A 20,832-nucleotide genomic window follows, 5' to 3' on the forward strand; every position below is an offset into this window, starting at 1 on the left:
AGCTATGGAGCGTAAGAAAAGTCACTACAGCTACCCTGGAGCTCATATGAGTAAGGGTGCGTTTTCTTGCACTAGAAACGCGTCAGGTTTCCATGTTTTATCTTTTTATTACTTTCTTTCAATAAACATATATATTATCTGGCTGGATGTGCCAAAAAATCCTTTCCTAGTTTTCTTCTCTCTTTGGCTTTTTATTCATTCCCGTGCCTTATAGGGAATTGTTATATTTTGGGCTAATTGAGATATATTGGTAATTTTTCTAGCGATTAAGCCCTACTACATCAAACAAACTGTGCCTGCTCCAGCAGACAATCTCATCTCTGCTGCATATGTCTTATATATTTTAAATTAGAGAAAAAAGATTTGCAGGACCCTGGTACAGCGGTCAAAGAACCAGAGCCCTGCGCACCTTCTCCCTACCTCTCTGCATCCGCGGCTCCTCTATGGTCGTCCACGACAAGACCTTATTGTTGTGTGGTGACGCAGGCGGTATCACAAGCACAGACAGTACAGCATCAAGCGCTGCACACAATCATGGCAATAAAACTTTTATATGATCCCCTTAATGATATATTTCACTATATTCTGAGTTTAGTATATTCTTTGTAAGTAAGGGGGACAGATAAAAGCTTTACTATCATGGCTGTGTGCAGTGCTGGTGACACTGATGGGATCTCTCCTCATCAGCAGTAGGTGATTGCACTGTGTCAGTGGTAACTGGAAGCTGCAGATTGAAGATAGAGGGGTTTGGGTGGGGTTTGGGTGGGTTTTGAGTGGGTGTGATATGTGCTGGCTTACAGGCCACTGTAATGCATGATCTGTGCCTCAGAGTTGCAGCCAGCAAAAAGGAAAAGCATAATACAAGGTAAATACTGCTAAAATAAGATTATAGATGTCATTCGAGGCACATAAGAGCAAGATTTATTAAAAAAACAACAACAGGGTAGTGGATAATCTCTTTAACCCTTTCACCACCTTGGGTTTTTGCTGGTTTTTTTTTGCGCCCCTTATTCCCAGAGTCATAACTTTTTTATATTTTGGTCAATATGGTCGTGTGAGGGCCTGTTTTTTTGCAGGATGAGTTGTACTTTTGAACGACACCATTGGTTTTACCATATCGTGTGCTTCAAAATTGGAACAAAATTCAAAAAAATGCAATTTCAGAATTTTTTTTTTTTTGCCATGTTCACTAAATGCAAAAACTGACCTGCCATTATGATTCCCCAGGTCACTATGTGTTTGTAGATACCAAACATGTATAGGTTCTTTTTTATTTAGGTGGTGAAAAAAAAAATTGCCAAAAAAAGTCGGCATTTTTTGAGACCTGTAGTGTCTTCATTTTTCGGGATTTAGGGCCGGGCGAGGGCTTATTTTTAGTGCGCCAAGCTGACTTTTATATTGATACCATTTTGGGGTAGATACGATGTTTTGATCGCTCGTTATCGCATTTTATTGCAATGTTGCAGTCAGCAATAAAATGTAATTCTGGCGTTTTGATTTTTTTCTCGTTATGCCGTTTACAGATCGGATTAATTCTTGTTATACACTGATAGATCGGGCAATGCTGAACGCGGTGATACTAAATATGTGTATATTTAATTTTTTTTATTGTTTTAATTTTTATTGGGGTGAAAGGGGGGTGATATGAACTTTAATTTTTATTTTTTTTTAATATTTTTAAAAACTTTTTTTCTTTTACTTTTCACTTGCTTCAATAGTCTCCATGGGAGACTAGAAGCTGCGATCATTTGATTGTCTGTGCTATACACATCAGGGCTTCAGCCCTACTATGTGTAGCTAAAGTGCTCACTCGCTATGAGCGCCGACTGCTTGGCGGCGATCATAGCATCCTGGCAATGACAACCACAGGAGTCTCCTGTAGACCCCAGGTTGTCATGCCAACCCATTGGCAACATGCAGTCATGTGACACGAGCGCCAATGGGCTGGACTTGTGATGTTCTTTCCACTGCAGCCATATTAAATGCTGTTGTCAAAGATTCATAGTGGCATTTAACATGTTACCAGCCGCAGATGGATTGTGATTCCACCCGCGGCTGTTAGAGGCACATGACAGCTGATCATATTAGCTGTCATGTCCCCGGAAAGGTGCGGGCTCAGCGCCAGAGCCCGCACCAAAAAGGGGGATGCAACCTATCAGGGGATAGCACAAACGGTGAAAAATTAAACAGGTTATGTTGACACAATGCTAGTGACACACGTTTCGTTCTACTATTACCATTAAACTATCGTCAGTGACGTCTTAGTCGTAATACCACAACCTAAAGGGTGTCACTATCACTACCGGCCCTGTCATCGTCGTCACTCTCTAGGCAACGCAAAATTTCGCACAGATCCTAAAGGGGCGGTCGACGATACTATTCGACAGACCACAAGTCCCAGATTGGTGGGTTACTCGGCACGCTGGACGCCTTCATTCCCTGATACCAAGGCCCGTTGTAGACAAAATGCAGCCCTGGAAGTGGGGCCAAAATGGTAACATATTGTACCTTCACACAAAAACATTTCGGTTGTATTAACATGCGCTAACTTCAGACCGCTAAACGAGCTTGATCCACAATACTGAAGTCGTTCTGCGCTTGTTTCCTGGCTTCTTTACACCGACTGAGGAAAAATGACGGGCACAGAACAATCACTAATAGATCAATCTGTTCCCATACAACATCACGTTAACAGCAGCATATCTGCAGTTTACACCAGGCGATGTGCTGCTGAGAACAAGGATTTTTTTTCCGGCATAAACAATCTATTCACTTGATAAATAGGCAGCATTTTGCTTCTTTAGTATAACACACCCCATAATCCTCCATATAGCATAATACATTTTCCATAGTCATCCATATAGTATAATACACTCCACATAGCCTTCCATATGGTATAATGGGCCTCACATACCCTCCATATAGTATAATGCACTCCCCATAGACCTTCATATAGCATAATACATTTTCCATAGTCATCCATATAGTATAATACACTCCCCATTCTCCTCCATATAGTATAATGCACTCCCCATAGTCCTTCATATAGCATAATACATTTTCCATAGTCATCCATATAGTATAATACACTCCCCATACTCCTCCATATAGTATAATGCACTCCACATAGACTTCCATATAGTATAATACATTCCCCATAGTCCTCCATATAGTATAATGCACTCCCCATAGTCCTCTATAAAGTATAATGCACTCCTCATAGTCATCCATGTAGTATAATGCACTCCCCATAGTCCTCCATATTGTATAATACACTCCCCATAGTCCTCCATATTGTATAATACACTCCCCATAGTCCTCCATATAGTTACATAGTTACATAGTTAGTAAAGCCGAATAAAGACTTGCGTCCATCAAGTTCGACCTGTTAGTTCTGTAATTGCTAAAGTTGATCCAGAGGAGGGCAAAAACCCCAAATGATTTAGCCAATCTTCACCTGAGGAAAAATTCCCTCCCGACTCTGAAACCAGCAGTCAGAATAAATCCCTGTATCAACCTACTATTTTATTCTATTTTTAAGTATATGCAGAAATCTGCCTGGTATCTAGAAATGCATCCAGTCCCCGCTTGAACTGGTGTAGTGAATCCGACATTACCGTCTCCTCACTCAGTGAATTCCATATTCTCACTGCTCTTACCGTAAAGAACCCCTTCCTATGCTGGTGCTGAAACCTTTTCTCTTCCAGTCTTAGTGAATGTCCTCTTGTTACCGTAATATCCCTCCTTTTGAACAAATCCCGGGCAAGGTCTCTATACTGTCCCCTAACATATTTGTACACATTTATTATGTCCCCCCTCAACCTTCTCTTTTCCAGGCTGAATAGTCCTAGTTTTGCCAACCTCTCTGGGTATTGCAGTCCCTCCATTCCCCTTATTAATTTTGTTGCCCTCCTTTGTACCTTTTCAAGCTCATTTATATCCTTTCTATATATTGGGGCCCATAACTGAGCACAGTATTCCAAGTGTGGTCTGACCAGTGCTTTGTACAGTGGAAGAACAATGTTCTCATCCTTTGCAGCTATACCTCTTCTGATACATCCCATTACCCTGTTTGCCCTTACAGCAGCGGCCTGACTTTGGGCACTCCAATTTAGTTTGCTATCAATCAAGATGCCCAAGTCCTTCTCCATCTCTGAATTCCCCAATGGTTTCCCATTCAGTGAGTACTGGTGACTTCCATTTTTCCTTCCCATATGTATGACCTTACATTTCTCCTCGTTAAACCTCATTTGCCATTTAATGCTCCACCTACCCAGCTTATCCAAATCCCTCTGTAGGTCTTCACTATCCTCTTTTGTATTAATTGTTTTACATAACTTTGTGTCATCTGCAAATATTGATATTTTACTATTTATCCCGTTGACTATGTCGTTAATAAAGATATTAAATAACATTGGGCCTAGTACAGACCCCTGTGGTACCCCACTAGTGACGCTTACCCAATCTGAGTATATTCCATTTATAACCACCCTCTGCCTTCTATCCTTTAGCCAGTTAGCTACCCACTTGCAGACATTTTCCCCCAGCCCCATCATTCTCATTTTGTATACCAACCTATTATGTGGCACGCTATCGAACGCTTTTGAGAAGTCGAGATACACGACATCCACTGGTTCCCCCTGATCTACTCGAGAGCTAACATCCTCGTAGAAGTCAATCAGGTTTGTTTGGCAGGAGCGATTCCTCATGAATCCATGTTGGTTCGGGGTTAATAGATTATTAGCATCAAGATGCTCCATAATTGCCTCATTAATAAAGCCTTCAAAAATTTTGCCCACAACGGACATCAGACTCACCGGCCGATAGTTTCCGGCGTCACTTTTCGCTCCCTTTTTGAATATTGGCACTACATTCGCCTGTCGCCAATCAAGTGGTACAGACCCAGTCTCAACAGAGTCCTTAAATATAAGATATAACGGTCTGTCTATCACATTACTTAGTTCCCTTAGTACCCGTGGGTGTATGCCATCAGGTCCTGGTGATTTGTTTATTTTAATGTTACTGAGGCGTTTCTGTACCCCAGCTTGGGTTAGATTTGTCATACTTAGTGGAGGATTAAGTTTGTCACTTCTCATTTCGCCTGTTAGTTCTTTTTCCTTTGTGAAAGTTGACGAAAAAAAATTATTTAATAGATTAGCTTTATCCTCATCTTTCTCTATGATTTTGCCTTCATCACTTTTTATCGGTCCAATATTATTCGATTTAATCCTTTTACTATTTATATACGTAAAGAACAGTTTGGGATTTGATCTACTTTCCCTAGCAATACGTCTCTCTGTTTCCTCCTTTGCTATTTTTATTTGTTTTTTACAGGTTCTCGTTTTTTCCTTGTAACACATTAGTGCCTCCTTGCTGTTTTCCTGTTTTAATCTCTTGAATGCCTCTTTTTTGCTATTTAACGCCCCTTTTACGTTCTTATTCAACCATATTGGTTTCCTCTTATTTCTGGCCCTTTTATTCCCATACGGTATATACCTCTCGCACTGAGTATTCAGAATTCTTTTGAAGGTTTCCCATTTACTATTCGTATTCCTTTCATTAAGAACTTTGTCCCAGTCTATAAGTTGAAGGTTTTCTTTCAGCTGATCAAACTTCGCCCTCCTAAAGTTTAATGTTTTTGTTGTTCCCTTATTGATAACCCTACTGAAGGGCATTTTGAAATTGATAATATTATGATCGCTATTACCTAGGTGCCCCCCTATCTGTACCTCAGTTATTCTATCAGGCCTATTAGTCAATATTAAGTCCAACACTGCCTTCCCTCTCGTTGGTTCCTGCACTAGTTGGGAGAGATAATTATCCTTGATATTTGTCAAGAACCTTTTTCCTTTCTGCGATCTACAGGTTTCTGTTTCCCAGTCAATATCCGGGTAGTTGAAATCCCCCATTACAATCACCTCATTATGTTTTGCTACTTTGTCTATTTGTCCTAATAGCAGTTTCTCATTCTCCTCTGTTATATTAGGTGGCTTATAGCAGACCCCCAGTAATATTTTATTATTATTTTTTGCCCCCTCTATCTCTACCCACATGGACTCGACCCCCTCTTCTCCCTCTCCTATATCTTCCCTTAGTCTGGGCTTTAGACGTGACCTTACATATAAACAGACTCCTCCGCCCTTCCCCTGTTTCCGGTCCCTTCTAAATAAACTATAATCTGTTAAATTTACCGCCCAGTCGTAGCTATCGTCTAGCCAAGTCTCTGTTATACCTACGATGTCATACCTCTCCTCCGATATAAGCGCCCGCAGCTCATCCGCCTTATTGGTCAGGCTTCTTGCGTTGGTCAGCATGCAAGATAAAACTTTGGGGTTATTTAGCATCCTATTCTTCTCTAACGATCTAACTGTACTATCCCCACCCCCCTCTCCACCCTCATTATATTCACTTCTCCCCTTCCCCCTTGCTTGCCTCACATCCCACCTATTTCCTTGGTTTCCCCCCCCCCGTCTCTAGTTTAAAAACTCCTGCAACCTATTAGCCATCTTCTTCCCCAGCACCGCTGCACCCTCCCCATTGAGGTGCAGCCCGTCCCTACGGTAGAGCCTGTAGCCGACAGCGAAGTCGGCCCAGTTCTCCATGAACCCAAACCCTTCTGCCTTGCACCAACTCTTTAGCCACTTATTCACCTCCCTAACCTCCCGTTGGCGCTCCTGTGTGGCTCGTGGGATTGGTAGTATTTCTGAGAAAACTACCTTGGAGGTCCTTGCCCTAAGCTTCCTACCTAGATCCCTGAAATCATTTTTAAGGACCCTCCATCTACCACTCACTTTGTCATTGGTGCCAATGTGGACCATGACCGCTGGGTCTTCGCCAGCCCCACCCAGTAACCTGTCAACCCGATCCGCGATGTGCCGGACTCGAGCGCCAGGGAGGCAGCACACCGTTTGGCGATCCCGGTCTTTGTGACAGATTGCCCTGTCTGTCCCCCTAATAATAGAGTCACCCACTACCAGGACCTGTCTAGCCTGCCCTACACTTCCCCCCTCCCCCTCATTACTGGAGCATACACTCCCCCGGCGGTCAGAGGATCTGTCGTGCTCCAATAATGCCGGTTCTGAACCAGCCTTCCTATACTTCTTCCCTCTATCCCTTCTAACTGTTACCCAGCTCCCTGCCTGTTCAGCCTGCGCTTCCCCACTAAGCTCCACCCCCAGTGTTGACCCATTGAGTGTCTGCTCGCTGAGCAGCAAACTCCGTTCCATGTTGTCGATGCTCCTCAGTACCGCTATCTGAGCACTTAGATCCAGGATTTGGGCTTCCAAGTGCACGATATGCTCACATCTCTCGCAGCAGTATGGATCCCTGAGCGGTAGCTCAGGGAATGCATACATTGCGCAAGATGTACACTGCACGGCTCCGGCCAACATGGACGTCATTCTAAATATGGGGATACAGTCAGTATATATGTACAAGTACAAAACACAATTATTTATATATAGGTGTATGGACGGGGATCAATTAGGGATGTGCAAGTGTATCGATTAGATATCGGCGCGGGATCAGTTAAGTATGGACGGGGGATCAATTAAGTATCAATTAAGTATGGACGGGGGATCAGCTGAGTGGGTCAGGTGGATTAATTAAGTATGGACGGTGTGTCAGTTAACTATGGACTGGGATCAATAAGTATGGACTGGGGAAATAATTAATTGTGGACTAGGGAATCAATCAATTAATTATGGACAGGGGGTTTAATTAAATAGGATGGGGGGTAAAGCAAATAAATAGGTATGGACGGTGGGTCAATTAACTAAGGACTGGGGATCAATAAGTATCAATAATATCAATAAATATGGACTGGGGAAATAATTAATTGTGGTCTGGGGAATCAATCAATTAATTATGGACAGGGGTTAATTAAATATGGTGGGGGATAAGGCAAATAGATAGGGACTGGGGATGAGTAAAAGTGGACAAGGGGAATCTATTAAATAGGACAAGGGGGATCAATCAATTATGGGCTGGGGGGTCAATCATTTAAATGTGGTCAGGGGGATCACTTTAATATGGACAGAGGGTGGTCGGGGATCAATTAAATGAGGACGGGGGGGTCAATTTAATGTGGTCAGAGGGATCAGTTAAATATGGACGGGGGTGTTCAGGGGAATCAATTTAAATATGGACGGGGGTGATCAATTAAATATGGACGGGGGGGTAATCAATTAAATATGGACTAGGGAATACAATACAATTACAATACAGATACAAATACAATACAGTACAGTACACACTTGGGTTCAGTAGGGCCGCTTATCGCGGCCTCCTGCCCCTCACTCACCTCCTCTAGGGACGCTGCACGCTATCACAGCGCGCTTGTCCCTCCGGTCGCCTCTTACCGGTCCTCCTGATCACCTCCTGGTCACCACCACCTGGCACCCTCCGCTGGCCGGCACTGCACGCTGCCACAGCGCTCTCTTGCGCTCGTCCCTCCGGTTGCCTCCTACTGGTCCTCCCGGTCCGCTCGGTCACCTCCGCCTGGCTCTCCTCCCTATAATAATACACTCCCCATAGTCCTCCATATTGTATAATGCACTCTCCATAGCCCTCCATATTGTATAATACACTCCCCATAGTCCTCCATATTGTATAATGAACTCCCCATAGTCCTCCACATTGTATAATACACTCCTCATAGTCCTCCATATTGAATAATCCTCTCCCCATAATCATCTATATAGTATAATACACTCCCTATATTCATCCATATTGTATAATGCACCCCCCATAGTCCTCCATATAGTGAAATTTCACCCCCCATAGTATAATTCCTTCCCCCATAGTTCTCAATGCAGTATAATGCAGGTCCCATATAGTAAGATAGTATAATGCACTCCCCATAGTCCTTGATAGAGGATAATGCAGCCCCCATATACTTTAATGCAGCCCCATATAGTACATATAGTATAATGCACTCGATAGTCTTTGATATTGTATAATGCAGCCCCCCTAATAGAGTATAATGCAGCCCCCCTCAAAGTATAATGCAGCCCCCCTAATAGAGTATAATGCAGCCCCCTCATAAAGTATAATGTAGCCCTCTCAGATTATAATTCAGCCCCACTAACAGAGCATAATGCTGCCCACCTCATAAAATAAAAAGATGCCCCCTCAAAAGTATAATGCAGCCCCCCTCAAAGTATAATGCTGCCCCCTCTAAGTATAATGCAGCCCGCCAATAGAGTATAATGTAGCCCACTCATAAAGTATAATGCAGCCCCCCTCGAAGCATAATGCTGCCTCCTCAAAGTATAATGCACCCCACTCATAAAGTATAATCCTACCTCCCCTCAAAGTGTAATGCTGACCCCTCAAAGTATAATGCAGCCCCCCTAATAGAGTATAATGCAGCCCCCTCATAAAGTATAATGCAGCCCCCTCATAAAGTATAATGCAGTCCCCACAGTTCTGCAGTGTTATGGCCACCATGTAGTCACTAATATACAGTATATATAAAAATAAATAAATACAGTACTTATTGCTGCGGACTCTGCAGTACGTCTCAGCAGCTCCACTGCCCTGCACAGCGTGGCAATATCATCGCGCCCGCTGTTTCAGAGGAAGAGGGGTAATGCTGGGAGAGGGAGCGTCACATGACACGCTCTCCTCCATCATTGCTGTTACCTATACAGTGGAATGCGGGGGGGAAGGCGGCACTGGCTCAGGAATCCCCTGACTCACGGACCCCATAGCGGTCCTGTGGTGTGCTGCCATTAGGCATAGGTCTTTTTAATCGCATCTATGGCAGAATAAAAGGAGCTTTTGAAGCTTTTTCACCTGATTTTGGACTCTGTCTCCTTTTAATGTTTGTAAATAAAGTGATTCTTTATCACAATCAGGTCTAGTTCTGAAGAATCTAACCAGTAACCTCCAACGGTCCCAAGGACAGGACAACATGGCCACATCTTCTACCTCCCAGCAAAACTACATTGATCATTTTAACCCCAGAGCTTACTTGCAAAGATTCTATGCGGAAGGCAATGGAGTCCATATTGGAGACTGGGCAACTTTTGCAATACAAAATCTCCATGAAACGTTCACCAAAAGTAAGTAACTCAGTAATTTCAATTTTATTGAGAGTTCAGAATTGTAGTATCACTTATGATATGGTTTCTATACCTCTTTGCAGAAATTAAAGGGTCATTCCCATGACAGAATATGCCATAAACAGACAAGCCAAGTTAATCATACATAGAATCAAAAGTAAATCTTATGTACTTGGGTCAGGTTACCTTTCCATGTAGCTGAACAAAGGACCCCAACAATCAGTTACTGGTGGGCCTTTCCAAACCCAGTCCGACACAGGCTGCACCAATAGCATGTCCACCCCTGCTCCTAATCTTTTTATAACCTGATATGTTACATTTTGTGTTGTCTTATAAGGTGGAGTAAGAGGGGACACGCTGCTTGATGTTGGCACCGGAGCTTCCATTTATCATCTCCTCTCGGCTTGTGAAGTGTTTGATAAAATCATTGTCTCCGATTTACTCGAGAGCAACCATGCAGATTTCCGAAAATGGCTGAAAAAGGATCCAGATGCTTTTGACTGGAATCACCTCATGAAATTTGGATGTGAATTGGAGGGAAATGGGTAAAATATTTTATTCAATTAATGTGCATGCATACAATATACATAACTATGGGAGTATATTAAAACTGACCAGGTATGCACTGTTTGGTGCAGGGCTAGTGCCAAGACTCGGCAGCTAATCTGACCGTATAGAGCTGCAGAAAAAAGACAGTAATGGTTTGTACCACAGATATCCTATAAAGCTAAGATTATCATACAGCTGTACTGTCACGGGTGTGTCAGATGTGACAGACAGTCACTCTGCGGTTGACTGCAGAAGATCTCTTTGTTTGGCATTACAGATGCCTTCTTAAATCTGTCTTACTTTAGGACCCAGAGGCTACCTCCCTCCTGCTCTGATTGACACCCTGGCCTGGGTGTTTTAAATACTTTCAGTTTGCTACAGGGAGGCGTTGGTGATATTCACATTTTCCCTTGTGAAGGCTTGGAGCTATTGCTGTCTGCTTACTTAATCTCTGATGCTTGAAGGACATTTGGTGTAATCTCTCTGAAGTCGTCTCAAGTCAAGTTGCTTCCCCCCGTGTTTGTCTCCCTTGTTGTCTTTAGTTCTTAGTGGGAACTGACTAGTGCTTATCCCCCCTTCCCTATTCAGGGCCTAGCTCTAGGGATATACAGGGCTTAGATTTCCTGTTCGGCAATTGGTGAGGAACCAATATAGGGATGGTAGGGGAGACAGGGTAATATTAGATCAGCCTAGGAGGGCGCCACTCCCCCTTTCCCTAGTGTCTGGGCTCCCTTCCCCTCATCCCTTCGTGTTGCACTTTGTCTTTCCTACACTGTGCGTGACATTTACAGGGGGAAAAAATAAACTCAAGTAACAACTCTAAATTGATCAAAACAAATATCTCTTTAAAGATGACCCTTGTCCACATGGCACATTAGGACATAGTGGAATGCCCCTTGCCAGAACAAGTGGCAACCATACTGCTCTGGTAGTCTGGTCTGTCCATGCATTACAAGCATGCTCATTTATGAGAGACTATGTATTACATGCAGTCAATCTAGAGAAACTCTACTTTTAGGTCCTCCATAAGGAGCTCCAATAGAGTAGAATCCACCTTTAGCATCTAATAAAATATTGTGGTTATCTTCCTGACATGGTATATTGTTCGGGCATTCGTTTCCATTTCAATAATTTGTTATGTTTTTTTTTTTTAAAGTGAGGATTATGAGAAAAAGGCAGAGCAACTCCGCAGTAAGGTGAAAGACATCCTAAAATGTGACGTTCTGAAAAGGAACCCTTTTGATCCTGTCCTCTTGCCACCGGTGGATTGTCTCCTGACTTGTCTTTGCCTTGATGTCGCGTGTGAAGACATAAAGTCATACTGTGAAGTTCTGAAAAACTTCAAGGACTTGATAAAACCTGGAGGTCACCTTTTAATGTTGGGTGTACTCAATGGGATTTCTTATTGCGTTGGTGAAAAGCGATTTAATGTAGCGACATTAGTAAAGGAAGATCTGGAGATGGCTTTTAAGAAAGCCGGCTACCAGATTAAGAAAGCTGTGTATACTCCACGAATCGATAAATCAAAAATGCATCTCACTCATTATGAAGCTAAATATTTTATTCATGCCCGTAAACCAGAGTAACTCCAAATTCTTCAGCTGTCACTTGTTGGAAATACTGATGTATAGGAGTGTTTTTTACAGTATGACAAGTGCTTTTGCACTTTTGCATTCATAATAGTAAGTGATTTGGGATTCAGTCTGAAAATTCAAAATTAAAAGAACTTGCTTTTTATGATTGAATCTGTGACATAATATCTGCTACCTAGTTGAATAGCTAAAATGTCGTAAACCTGGAAAGTTAGCGATGTTTAGCTTCTGTGACAAATGGTGCGCCCAGTTTTATTTCATTGTGTAGCACAGCTGTAAGAGTGGTGGACTGTACTGTCATGTTCCTGCCACTGAAGTCACCAATCGCATTGTATGATAGAATGTGATACGTGTTACCCAGGCACTAGGTAAAGTATAGTAATGCAAAACTACTGTACTATACATTACTATAGAATGTTATAGAGTAAGGTATAGCATAATATACAATTTAGGACACAAGAGTGTAATATACTTAGCAAGGTACTTACTGTAGGGACAGATAGTTAAAGGTTGGGACTAGCCCATAGTGGGAGGGATAAGTCCCAGTAAAAAGGCACTGTTTCCTGGTAGTGACTCAGGGAAGTCCAGTAACCAAGGTCAAGTGCAGTGGGCTGCTAGCCTCAGAGTGGATCTATTGTTCATGGCAGTAGGAGGCCATACTAGAATCCTTTGCAGACATTCCTGCAACATCCAGAGCTCAAGGCTCAGTACAGGTACTACGAAGAGTGCCTTATCCTCTGGCGTACAGAGGACGATGGACACAGAACCGCAAGAAGGGAAGGTAACGGATCCCGGGTTGAATGAATCAGTAAGCGTAGGGATAGTCCAGGAGCAACAGACAGTGATGAGCGAATACGTAGAAGTTCAGATTCGGCCAAACTAGATTTCTACGTTCGGGTACCCAAACTTGACCCCGAACAACATATAAGTCAGTGAAGATCCAAACACTGGTGCTGTAAAATGGTTGTAGTAAGGGCTAGGGGGCTACAAAAGGAAGCAAAATGGGGGTAAGAGCAGGACAATTGCCCTTCAAACAAATGTGGATAGGAAAATGACTTAAAATAACATATAATTAAAAAAAATAATCTTGAACCAGGAGGCAGAGGGTCAAGGAGAGTAGTGCCTTGTGTGTGTTGTTTACTGTACTTGTTAATAAATAAATGAAAAAAAGACATGAGGTCCCCCCTATTTTTAAAAATCAGCAAAGGGAAATCAGACAGCTGTGAGCTGGTCTTATTTGGCCCCTTACCAGCATATGTCCATGGACCTTCCCAGCCTATTAATATCAGCCCCCAACTGTCTGCTTTGCCTTTGGTTATTAAAAATGGGGGACCCTAAAATAAAAAATTATATGCGGTGCCCCCTATTTTTAATAACCAGCTAAGGCAAAGCAGAGAGCTTTGGACTGATATTAATGCCCTGGGAAGGGTCATGAATATTGGCCCCTTCCTAGCCTAATAAGACCATCCCTCAGCCACCCAGAAATGGCGCATCCATTAGCCATGGCTCTTCCCGATTGCCAATGCACCAGGGCAATCGGGGTATTGAGTTTGTGGGCTTGATTTCAGCAGCTGGTGCTGACTTGAAGCCCATGGGTTAGTAATGGAGAGAAGTCTGTCAGATACCCCCATTACTAACCCAGCAGTCAAAAGAAATAACCACACAGGTTCCTTTATTTGAAAAAAAAAAATCACTCCCTGTTCCTCTCTATTTATTTAAAAAAAAAATAATCAACACCAGTCCACTTTAATCCAAATGGAGTTTCCATGGCGACCCCAGTCTTCTTCGTCCAGTATATGGAGCCCTGTTCAGAGAACGTAGTTCCATAGACTGGATCAGCTGACACTGAACTGAGGTGACGTTGTTAAGGTTACCTCAGTTCAGTCACTGATTCTCGTGGAGTACAGCGCAAGAGAAAACCAACCCAGATCTTCAAAGCCAAATGCACTACCAGGATGCAGCAGACCCACATAAAGATGGCGGCTACACAGGTCTGTTCCCAGGGGGTGCACTTGGATAGTACTGGGCAGCCCGCCTAATCTAATAGTATGGGCGTAACTAGTAGGCTGTAAGCTGGATACTGTGCACTACCCTAATGTGAACAGCACCCTATACAAGCCTTTTTTTGTGCAATTTAAATACTAAGCAGTCGCCCCCTCCATGAAATGGTAGGTTGTGAGTGATTGTCTCATCAGTATTTTGCACCTGTGTAGCCGCCATCTTTATGTGGGTCTGCTGCATCCTGGTAGTGCATTTGGGTTTGAAGATCTGGGCAGGTAAACATTGCTGCCCTTTTTTGCTGTTTTTTCTTGAATTTTTGAGGGAATTTTAATTCTTCTTAGTGTGGCTTTTGCTGTTAGTGTTTTTAGTACAGCGCAAGAGCTAGAATCACCGCTTATCATTTTGGCTCTCGTGTTACCCTTGTGAGTCCAGCGCCTGTGAACTGAGGTAACCTTAATGATGTCACCTCAGTTCATAGCGTATCCGTATGTGGACTACGTCAGACTGACATAGGATCAACTCCGTTAATAAAAGAGGGAAGGGGGGATTATATAAAGATTTTTATATATTTTTTATATATTGCTTCCTGTTCTGGAGGCACCAGTACCAGTGACGCGCCCCCTGGGACATATTCCTTTTTGAGGGGAATACCCGGCACCGGATCAGATGGGGGGGGGTTGTAGTCTCCGAGCGGCTGTGACCCGGCCCCGTGCCCAGGGCGTCAAGCTCAGTGTTATGTGGCAGTCCTACAGATGTTATTAGTTCTTAATGTCGACTACGCCACCCGTTGTATTGCGGTCACTATGGCCGCCGCTGCAGCAGGGTCCGCTGAGGCTGATGGTGTAGGTGCAGCTTTTGGTGGTATAACCCCCAACGGGTGGGGTATAGCCTCAGGGGGTCAGATGCAGAGGATGGGGGTTGTAGTGGTGCAGCATAGATGTTAAAGGAAGACAGAGTCGGGTTGTGCAGTTTAGGGTATTTACTCACTGCTGATGTTCCGGTCACTCCAGCTGCTAGTGACCACCCGAGCCGTGCTGCGTCCACCAGGTCCTGGATCCAGCCAACCCCCAAACAAGTCCGGAGCGTGGCCCTGAGCTCTCTTTCTGTCCCGTTCTCTGGCCGTCCCCACCAGTAATCCACCTAGGTCCAGCTCCCTCGGGCCTTCTGTTGGGACACCCTTGGCCTTGGGTTCCCTGACCCTTCATGTGGTGTGCCTTCGGGGTGAATGTGATGGGTGACCGTGACAAACGCTGCCCACGGTCTCCGGTCTCTGGCTGGGGTGTGTTTTCTGCCCCCACCAGCTTGGGTTCCGGTACCCTGTGCCGATTCCCCAGTGCTTTAATTTGGGTTCTTGGGTCCTCTCTGTTTTCCCCTCTGGGTACTCCTTCTTTGCTCCTCTCTCACTCAGGGTCTCTCTCTTGCTGCAGGCTGACTTCCTCTCTGCTTGCTGTCTGCTCCTCTGCAGCTGTCTTGCTGTCTGCTCCTCTGCAGCTGTCTTGTTCTCTGCATCTGACCCTGTTCTTAGTTGGTGCCCACCTTATATACACCCTCTATGTGTGAGCTCAGGTGACCAGCACCCAATGAGCTCCTATCTTTACCCAGGCTGCTCCCCCTATCTGCCCCTACACTACTTGGGATGTACCACCCCCCTCCCACTCCAGCCAGGAACAGACTCGGTCGTACCTGCACATTTCTAAGTGGGAGTACCGTCGGCCTGTTCCTCGGAAATGGGATGTGTGTAGTGCATGCAGCTGACTGAGCTCAGTTCCACTCTCCATCCTTGCCCGGGAGTGGAATATCACACCTCTGGGTTGAGGTGCAATACTCCTGTAGCAGCCGAATCCTCAGGGTGCTACACCAGCATCATGGCTAGACGGCACAGGAGCGGGGACAGTAAAATATATAATACAGATGATGTTCTGTACAAGCAGTGGACAACACACAGTCCAATAACACCAGTGATTTTAAGCCAGGATCAAGTAAGAAAAACTAAAAAATTAGATTACGCCCTTATCTGGTGTGTTACAGGCCAAACATGTGCATGTAATATCGGGCATCTCCTGCATCGGCCATAATCCAGGCGAGGATATAGATCTAAAGATTGTGGATGTGACTGGCTCTATCTACAGATGTGATGGGCACAAATTTAACAGCAGATGTCTGAACATTGCCCAACGCTGCATCCACACATCTGTGAGTCACTGTCTGACTACAGACCGTGAGGCATTGACTGGCCATAGGTCTCTTGACAAGAACTTGACAGCCTCATATATGTCTATGACATGAACACTCGCTCTCGGCACCGGAGAATCCTGGCAGTGCGCAGTGCGCCGATGTCAGGATTCACAAGACTGCAGTCACATAGAGCGACAGCAGACTTTAACCCCAAGTCTGAACAACCCACTTTAACCACTTTACGACCTTTGACATATATTTACATCAAAGATCATGTCCCTGCCTTTGAGGGCATGCCAAGCCCACATCTTTGTCCACACATGATGACTGATTTAATCAGACATCATGCGACTTTTTTATAGCACAAGCAATCAGACGATCAAAGTTTCAAGTCCCCTTATTGGACTATTAAACACAGTAAAAAGTGAGAAAAAGTTTTTAAAAATATGAAAAAAAAAACACAAGTTCAAATCACTCCCCTTTTGCCCCATTAAAAATAAACAATAAAAAATACACATATTTGGTATCGCTGTGTTGGTAAAATTCCGATCTATCAAAATCTAAAATAAATTAATTCGATCTGCAAACTGCGTAACAAGAAAACAAATCAAAATGCCAGAACTATGTTTTTTTGGCCGCAATAAAATGCAATAAGATGCAAGCAAAACATTGTATCTACCCGAAAATGCTATCAATAAAAATACCAACTCAGGGTGCAAAAAATAAGTGTGGTTCCAAGCAACTGTTGTAATTTAGGTTAGTTACCCTTCCAGCCATTACCCTCTAATTTTCCAAAATGATTATTGCACTTTTAGGGCTCTTTCACACGTCAGTATCTCCGGTACGAGTGGTGACAGTTTCCACACGTACCGGAGACACTGACACACGCAGGCCCATTCAAATGAATGGGTCTGTGTACACCTCAGTGTGTTTTTGCGGACCGTGTGTCCATGTGCTCCACACGGAGACAAGTCCATTTTTTTCGGGCACACGGTCCACAAAACGTACCACGCGGATGACATCCTTGTGTCATCCGTGTGAAACGTACCGGCACCTGGGAATGTCGCTGTTCCCAGGCGCCGGTGCTGAATGCTGCCATCGTCATGGTTCCCTGCCAGCGCTGCGAACAGCACCAGCAGGGACCATGATGAGGGTAGTAGTAGTGTACTCTCAGTGTCTCCACCTGTAAAATTAAGAATAAAACAATAAAATCCGTATACTCACCTCTCCTAGGTGTCCCCCGCTGTCATCCATGCGACCGCTGCTGCAGAGAAGCCGGGGAGAATGAGCCGCTCTGGAGCTGCGCTCAGTGAGTGACAGGACACCGCTCCTGAGCTGCAGCTCCGGCTCATTCTCCCTGGCTTCTCTGCAGCAGCGATCGCATGGATGACATCAGGGAACACATAGGAGAGGTGAGTATGAGGATTTTATTGTTTTATTCTTAATTTTACAGATGGGGACACTGAGAGTACAATACTACACTCATCATGGTCCCCGCTAGTGCTGATCACAGCGCCGGCAGGGAACCATGATGACGACAACGTTCAGCACTGGTGTCTGGGAACAGCGCTATCTGTAGCGCTGACTCCCAGGCGCCCGTCCGTGTGATCCAGATGCAGCACATGTGCCGCACATGGATGCCACACGTAAAACACACACACGGCCACACGGGGCACGGATATCTCCGGTACCGTTTTTTCCTGTACTGGAAATATCCGGATGTGTGAAACTGGCCTTAATGTGTGCCCGTAATGAGTTTTTGGTGCGTTTTTGAAGCTGTATATTTTTGCTGCATCAAAAATGCAGCTTCTTACGGTTCCAGCAAAGTGGATGGGATTTATAGGAATCTCCTGCCCACTGAGCTGATCTTTTACTCAGTGTAAACTGGCCTTTGGTGCGTGTTTCCGATCGGTAACGTCAATTTCTCTTGTGGGTGCGCTGAGTTTTCTGTGCGGATTTTTCCAATATATTTAAATTAGATGCGGAAAAATCCCAGGTAAACAATCCACATACGTTTTTAGTGCATTCCAAATCAAAATAGCATGTAATCTGCACATGACTGTATCAATAAAGTTTTGTCAAAGACAAAAACAAGGAAGTATCAAAAACAAAGCGGCTTTGTTTATAACATGACAAACAAAGAAGAGACAAAACATGTTGCTTTGCGGCCATTTTGCAGCATTTTGCCATGGTTTTTAAAAATCACAGCAAAAACATGGTCATTTTCCTATAATCATGGCAAAAAAAACTCCACTGAGAACGCAATGCGTGAACGCAGCTTAAGGCCACGTTCACACATTCAGTATTTGATAAGTATTTTACATCAGTATTTGTAAGCCAAAACCAGGAGTGGGTGATAATGCAGAAGTGATGACATGTTTCTATTATACTTTTCCTCTGATTGTTCCTCTTCTGATTTTGGCTTTACAAATACTGATGTAAAATACTGTCCAAATACTGAACGTGTGAACATGGCCTAATTGTCACCACTTAGCTAGTACAAACATATTTAATTGCGATATCCAAGGCTATGTTTTCATGATGAGTTTTTGGTGAGTTTTTTTTTTTGCAGATTTTCTGCACTAATTATGTAAAATTGGTTACTTGCGGGTTTTTTTCTGAAAATATGAAGCATGAAAAACTCACCAAAAACTCATTGTGTGAACGTAGCCATAAGGGCATAAACAAATTGGTCAATTTATGCTCTAAGTACCTCAATTTTATAAGTATAGTCTATGTGGCAGTAACACAGTTTACATTTCATATATTCAATGTTTGCATATGTAGCACCCTGAGGGCTCGGCTGCTACAGGGGTATTACACCTCAAGCCAGAGGTGTGGTATTCCACTCCCGGGTAAGGATGGAGTGTGGAACTGAGCTCAGATAGCTGCATACACTACATACATCCCATTTCCGGGGGACAGATCGACGGTACTCCCACAAATATATGTGCAGGTACGATAGTGTCTGTCCCTGGCTGGAGTGGGAGGGGGTTGGAACATCCCAGTAGTGTAGGGGCAGATAGGGGGAGCAGTCTGGGTAATGCTAGGAGCTCATTGGGTGCTGGTCACCTGAGCTCACACATAGAGGGAGTATATAAGGTGGGCACCATCTTAGGACAGGGTCAGTCTGTCAGAGTTTAGTCAGAGGAGCAGAGCAGAGAAGCTCAGCCAGAAGGGCTGACAGGGAGTTGTGGTTCCGGCTGGGCCCAGCTCCAAGGCCAAGTCTGAGAGAGAGAGGAGTCAGAAGGACCCAGAGAGAAGAAGAAGGAACCCCAAGACCCCAGAATACAAACAGAAGGGTGAAGGGTTGGCACCCAGGGTACCGGATCCCAAGCTGGCAGAGAGAAAAGCACACCTTAGCCAGAGACCGGAGGTCGTGGGCAGGATCTGCCACGACCCTCACTAAATCCACTAGGAAAGCATACCAAGTATAGGGTCAGGGAACCCAGAAGAGGTGTACCCACCAAGAGACCCGAGGGAGCCGGACATAGGTGGATCCCTAGTGAGAACGGCCAGAAGAGAGGGAAAGTCAGACAGGAGCTCAGGACCACGCTCCAGAACTGCCTGGGGGTTAGCCGAGTCCAGGACCTGGTGGACGCAGCACGGCTCGGGTGGTCGCTTCAGGCCAGAGTGACCATAAGAACACCCGTAAGTAAAAACCCCTGAACTGCACAGCCCGACTCTGAGTCTTCTTGCTGATTCATCCTGCACCTTCACAACCACCATCCTCTACATCTGACCCCCTGAGGCTATACCCCTCCCGTTGGGGGTTATACTACCAAAGCTGCACACATACCAACAGCCTCAGCGGACCCTGCTGCAGCGGCGGCCTTTTGACCGCAAATCAACAGGTGGCGTAGTCGACACAAAGAACTCTAATAACATCTGTAGGACTGCCACACACTGAGCTTGACACCCTGGGCACGGACCGGGTCACCGCCACTCGGAGACTACAACCCCCATCTGATCCGGCTCCGGGTAATCCCCTAACAGCACTGGCCCAGGGGGCGCGTCAACTTTGGCGTAGTCGGCAGGATAACGTGCCCGCAACCACCGGGTACTGCGTGCCTGAAGAAAAGTTTATCTGTACCGTAAAAAGAAGTCTCCCGCCAATTCCAGAGGGTCCCCGCCATCGGACGCCATCTCATAGAATCATAGAATCATAGAATCATAGAATGGTAGAGTTGGAAGGGACCTCCTGGGTCATCTGGTCCAACCCCCTGCTCAAAGCAGGATTCACTAAATCATCTCAGACAGATGTCTGTCCAGCCTCTGTTTGAAGACGTCCATTGAAGGGGAACTCACCACCTCTCGTGGCAGCCTGTTCCACTCATTAATCACCCTAACTGTCAAAAAGTTTTTTCTAATATCTAATCTGTGTCTCCTCCCATTTAGTTTCATCCCATTGCTTCTAGTCTTTCCTTGTGCAAATGAGAATAAAGATG

The 20,832-nt window shown here is 44.6% G+C and overlaps 1 protein-coding gene across 1 annotated transcript; it reads left to right on the forward strand.

Moving 5' to 3' along the window:
- The first annotated feature begins 810 nt into the window (after positions 1–810).
- On the forward strand, positions 811–13,080 carry LOC141171604 (nicotinamide N-methyltransferase-like). Its single transcript, XM_073655277.1, has 4 exons — positions 811–865; positions 9,861–10,067; positions 10,405–10,612; positions 11,773–13,080. Exons 1-4 carry the CDS (start codon positions 814–816, stop codon positions 12,200–12,202), a joined length of 897 nt encoding a protein of 298 aa, XP_073511378.1. The 5' UTR covers positions 811–813; the 3' UTR covers positions 12,203–13,080.
- Positions 13,081–20,832: the final 7,752 nt, after the last annotated feature.

Source organism: Phyllobates terribilis, unplaced genomic scaffold (genome assembly GCF_046119375.1).
Source record: "Phyllobates terribilis strain yellow unplaced genomic scaffold, ASM4611937v1 Scaffold_12__6_contigs__length_324123572, whole genome shotgun sequence".
Classification (NCBI taxonomy): Eukaryota; Metazoa; Chordata; class Amphibia; order Anura; family Dendrobatidae; genus Phyllobates; species Phyllobates terribilis.

Coding starts and splice junctions, on each gene's coding strand:
- LOC141171604 (XM_073655277.1), top strand. CDS start 814: ATGATCTGTGCCTCAGAGTTGCAGCCAGCAAAAAGGAAAAGCATAATA. Junction 10,068..10,404: donor CCATGAAACGTTCACCAAAA/GTAAGTAACTCA, acceptor TTGTCTTATAAG/GTGGAGTAAGAGGGGACACG. Junction 10,613..11,772: donor TGTGAATTGGAGGGAAATGG/GTAAAATATTTT, acceptor TTTTTTTTAAAG/TGAGGATTATGAGAAAAAGG.